The 5,295-nt window shown below is 40.2% G+C and overlaps 1 protein-coding gene across 1 annotated transcript; it reads left to right on the top strand.

The window, feature by feature from the left end:
• Nucleotides 1–374: 374 nt before the first annotated feature.
• On the top strand, nt 375–1,019 carry LOC117880457 (calcium-binding and coiled-coil domain-containing protein 2-like). Its single transcript, XM_034776717.1, has one exon. The coding sequence runs from the start codon at nt 375–377 to the stop codon at nt 1,017–1,019; it is 645 nt and encodes a 214-aa protein (XP_034632608.1).
• The last annotated feature ends 4,276 nt before the right edge of the window (nt 1,020–5,295 follow it).

Here is a 5,295-nt window from a genome sequence, read left to right as displayed (position 1 = left end):
GAATTACTCTGGATTTACACTGGTGTCACTGAGAGCAAAATCTGGTCTTAAATTATCAAAACTATACAAACAGTGGCAGCTCCCCCACTCCCAATAAACAGATAATTAATTAATTTAGTCTCCTAAAATAATTTTACTCATATAGGTTTACTGAAAGAGAATATACCATCTTTGTCAGGTATGAAAATCAGGTTTACCATTACTGTGCTTTGGACTCCATAACTAAATGGTACATGTTTAATTCTGTGTTTCATGACCTTCTTCTGTAGAGATGCTTACTGAGACTTCACCTCCATTTTCAATCTGATGATAAAATAAGCTAAACAAAGCTCAGACTACAGCCCACCCTCTGGAGGGTGTAGCTAAGTGACAAAATGCTTGAACTCAATGATGGCACGAGTAGCTGTTTCTCTCTGCTGCACCCTTCCTCCCACCAGATGCAGCTTAATCAAGCTCTCTGGAAGGAGAACCAGTTTCTTCAAGAGGAGAATCAGGTCCTCCGGGAAGAGAACAAGGCTTTCCGTGTGGAGAACAAGGTCTTCCACAACGATAATCAAGCCCTTCGAGCAGAGAACAAAGCCCTTTCTGAGGACAACAAGACCCTCCAGGAGAGGAAAATGGATTATTTTGAAGAGAAAAAGGTTCTTGAGAAGCAGGAAAAGGCCCTCCGAAAACAGAACAAAGCCCTTTGGGAAGAAATCAAGGCTCTCCAAGAACAGGAAATAGCCTTCCAAATGGAGGAAAAAGCACTTCAGGAAGAGACTGTGGCCCTATGGGAGGAGAACAAGGCCTTCCAAGCGCAGATTAAGGCTCTCCAGAAGGATGAGATAGCCCTTCAGGAAGAGGAAAAGGCCCTTCAGAATCAGGGAAAAGCCCTCCAGGAGGAAAAAATTGCCCTTCGTGAGGAGAACAGGGCCCTCCGTGAGGAGAACAAGGCCCTTCAAGAGGAGAAGAAAGCCCTTGATGAGGAGAACAAAGCTCTCCAAGAATGGAACAAGGTCCTTCATGGAGAGGAATAAGTCCAGCTAGGAAGAGAAGGCTCTCCAGCAGGAGAAATAAGAACTTTATGCAGGAGGACAATAACCTGTAATTAGAAACTGTAATTAGATCATGGTCCAGTTTGCAGACTAGAAGATCAACATGGACAAAGGGAGATTAACTGGATGTAGATAAGTCTGTTGGGCTCAATGCCAAGACCTAGAAAGTTCACATGTGCTGAAATAAGTTGGGTATCTACATTCTTGATCCCAGAAACTAATAAAGTCCTACTGGAGGTGCAGAATGTGCAGCATCAGACTGCTACTTTATTTATAAAATGGTATTGTTGAATTGGCTCAATTTTATTTACAATTGGATGAATACAATATGCATATTTAGGTGAATGTGCTTTTAGCGGGCTTACATTCTATTGATATTTGCTTTCCACAAATATACTCTAGCACTTTTGGCCAAAAAAGTTGGTAAATGCTCATGGAAAGAGAATTTTGATTTTGTGAATTCTGAGGGTAAAGGAATGGCACACGTGACTCTCTGCCACCTTTCCATTCTTCCAATCCAGAGTCATTTAATACAGTAATCTGTTTCTGAGAAGAGTCAATATCAGATACTTTATAGGAAGAGTAAGAAACTCTACAACGGACAGTAGCGGAATAACTTGCCCACAGGGAAATTTCTTCATAACTTCCACAGTTAGGTTTGGTTTATCCCCTGAAGCATACGGTTTTATATCCCTTTTAAAATTTCCTAATTCCTTTCAACAGGGCACAGAACAAAAGCTACAAGTGATAATGTGAAACACTGGAAGATAAAGATAGTGACTTGTGTTAACTTCCAGCCAATGTGTTATCCTACAAGTTGTCTCCCCAGTTTTCACAATGGTCCCAGTGCCTATCCATTATTGTTTGCATAGAAATGGAACAGTGATGCAGAGTCATGGGAATTTGCAGTCAAACATGTTAATGACACTGTATCATAGCACAACGACACCATTCATTTCACTACTTTACAGCTGATATCCCACTGGGAGAGACAAAAAACAAATAGATAAGTAAGATGAGGAAATGAGGTGAAAGTCCTCTCAAAGACTGTGATGTGGCAACAGGTTGGTCCTATCATCAACATCATTGTCATTAGTTTTTAAAAGGGAAAACAGACAGTGGAATGGAGAAAAAACAGCAGTGAGCTAGGGTTACTCAAAACACAGGGCTCAGCAACTAGCCTTTTCAGGATTAATAGTCACACTTAATCAGGATGAGAGAGCATGATAATAACCCTGCAAGACGGTGTACCAATGATGATGGTTTTCTATTTAGAAAACATTTGGTTTGTAATTGCTTGAGGGGTTATTTCCATTCTGAGGTTATGTGTTTAAATAATGAAGAAATATGGCATTCTAATTTGTCTTTATAATATTAATAAGATTAAATTTACTTACATGCAGAGAAATTAATTATCTTCCATAAATACATTATGTTTAAAACATTAGTAAATTATCATGTGTAATTAGGAACTTCAAGTATGATTAACAGCATTTAAAAGTATTTAAAGCAGGCTGTTTATTTCTTGTGAAAAATTAAATACCATAGTGGCACTAGTGGTGATGATGAAGCTTCAGCCTTATATCTACTAAGAGCTGTATATTGAACAAATTGTATTGCTGATAGAAGGGGCTGGTCCTGCCAGACACTGAGGATCTCTTGGTGGGTACTGAGCACTTTATGCTTCCAAGCTCACATTGGGCTTTCATTATCATGAGATCTGTAATGTTTCTTTAAATCTGTAGGAGGAAACTAGGCAGGAGGGAGGAAGAGAGAGAGAGACTGACTGGCTCTAGGGAAAATACTGTTTTTTTCTCATTCTAATTAAGTGCATTGATCAATGTTAGAAAACAGCATCTTTTTTTTTTTTTGAGATGCTCAATCGTTGTCACATGCCACCCATCTCACCTAACTGGACTTTTAAAATGATAGAGAAAAAGTGTGAAATCTTGTGAATTTTCTTAGATGAAAAAGGTAACTGGAGGTAAGTAGAGCGCTCAGCATTAAAAGCTCTTTGCGATCCAAAAATCTCCAGGGAAGAAAAGCAGAGATTGGAGTGCTTAGTGTGTCCTTCTAAAATCAGGGAAACTTTCAAAGCTGAAGATGAGCAATCCAGATTTACATGCTTGTATTGTTGCAGTCACAGAGACAATATGCAGGGATGGCACCTGCAGAGATCTCTATTCCACATTCCGCAGTTCATAATAAATCAATTCAACGCCCTGGATCTGTTTAAAATTATTATGCTAGTTTATATCATGGCAGAATTCAAGCAGAGCACTAGCTACCTTAGGTAAAGAGAAAGGAGGGCTCTAGATAACCTACTGACCCCTAGTAATATCTAATACCTAGTAAATTGTGTATCTGACCAGAAAGCACTGAGCTTTAATATTAGGTGGAAAAGTGAATCTGATATCTGACACTTGCCAACTAACAGCCCCCAAGTCAAGCACTGCCAAACACCCAAGCATAGCATCTGCTTGCAAACAGACACACCGGACAAGGAACTTGTTGAAAATCCAGTTATACCCACTTACAAAACTGCTGTTAAATTAATTGTCAGCAGAATTGATCCTTTTACAAATCTGCTGTCTGCCGGATACCTCTGAAGGGAAGGCTGGGTAGATTGTTCAAGGGTTGAGAGTATGTGAGCAATAGGCAAGAAATAAGGCCAAAATAGGGTTCCTGCTTTTTTTTTTGGGGGGGGGGTAGGAGGGTATACTGGCTATGGGAACCAGAAATCAAACATCATTTATTATTCATTGTCATATCATAAAATGCATGAGGTCTCCAATTTACCTCTAAAGATTCAATCAGTCCACTAGGCAATACCATCACATATCCTCAGTTTCTTTGTATCTCTCCTTCCATTCTCACAAAGAAGTCATTTGTTACTCACAGCACAGGAATTGCATACATCTGCCTTGTCAGAAATCTGCACAATAGTTCTGTAAAGCCAATATTCGATTCCTCCTCAGGCCTCAGACAATAACAAGCAGCACAGATCAAAGTGACCACAGCACAATCATCATTGCACATACCCTGTCATGCTACTGTGTCTTGGCCACTCAGTTCAGCAAGGGCTTAATGGAGAGAGGGTGATCAATAATGTGTAATTTTGAAAACCAAATATGCAAATACCTCTGGTGCCTATGCCTATATTGGTCCAATCTGTCTAATCTTTTTATACTTATGTAAATAAATCATTTGCATATGAACATGAGAGCTACATGCATACAGACACTCAACAGACAAGAAGGAAATTAGCAATTACAAGCTGAGTGGCCTAGCTGTAGAAAATGCATGGGAAAGAGGCAAGGTAGAACAAAGACTAGGCCCAGGTACAGGGTTGAATGTAAACAGTGGGGATGACAGGCAAACAAATAGAGCAAAATGAAAATTCAAAGTCCAGCTGACAAAATGTATATGTCCTCACCCTCAAGGTATCTGCCTCGCCACTCACTTCATCATAAAGAGCTTCTGGGTTACCAGGCCGGGAGCGCCTCAGCAGCACCAAAACCAGTGGCTTTGGGGTTGGAGCCTCAAAAAGGCAATGCATTTGGGGGAATAGCAGACAGCATATTAAGTAGCAAGCAGGATATTAAATACACTGGAAAGACCTGTGGCTCAGAGCTACATTGACAGTATCCCAGCACTGAGCACCCCTTCAAGGAACACCAAGCTAATGGGAGGGTGCCTCTGTACTCAGGGCCTAGGATAAAGCACTCCCTATGAGAACCATCATGGAGATTAGTTATTTGGACACTCTGGCAGTGGACAGCATGATAGCAAGTATAGTTTCACGCCACCTCATTCAGTATCAGTACAATGTAAGAACAGGTACACACAGAGCAGTAACCTCAATTTAACACTCATCTTGTATGTATCTCGCTCCTCAGCTGTGCCCAGTGCTCACCATAAAATGCTGCCTCTAACAGCAGTAAGAATCTGCTAAAAAGTGAAACCTGACTGATAGAACATTTCTGAGGGAATTCTGGCAGATAATCAGATACATTTCATTCTGGCTCATACTGATACGCTGTTCTCTGCAGTACAAAAACGCCCTGTTCTTATGCGAGCTGGTAGGGAAGATAAAAGTAAATCACATAAGAAAGTTTGCTTAGCTATGCGTTCACCAAAAGAATCTTTAAATAATGTGCACACCTGCTTAAGGCATATCCATTAAAATATGATTTTTTTGTTAATTGTGTGGAAAAAATATGCCTGGCCTTTGAAACTACTACATTTTGAGTTGCTC

This window comes from Trachemys scripta, chromosome 1 (genome assembly GCF_013100865.1).
Source record: "Trachemys scripta elegans isolate TJP31775 chromosome 1, CAS_Tse_1.0, whole genome shotgun sequence".
Taxonomy (NCBI): Eukaryota; Metazoa; Chordata; order Testudines; family Emydidae; genus Trachemys; species Trachemys scripta.
The sequence above is the reverse complement of the archived record's forward strand: the minus strand, read 5'-3'. Positions and strand labels throughout refer to the sequence as shown.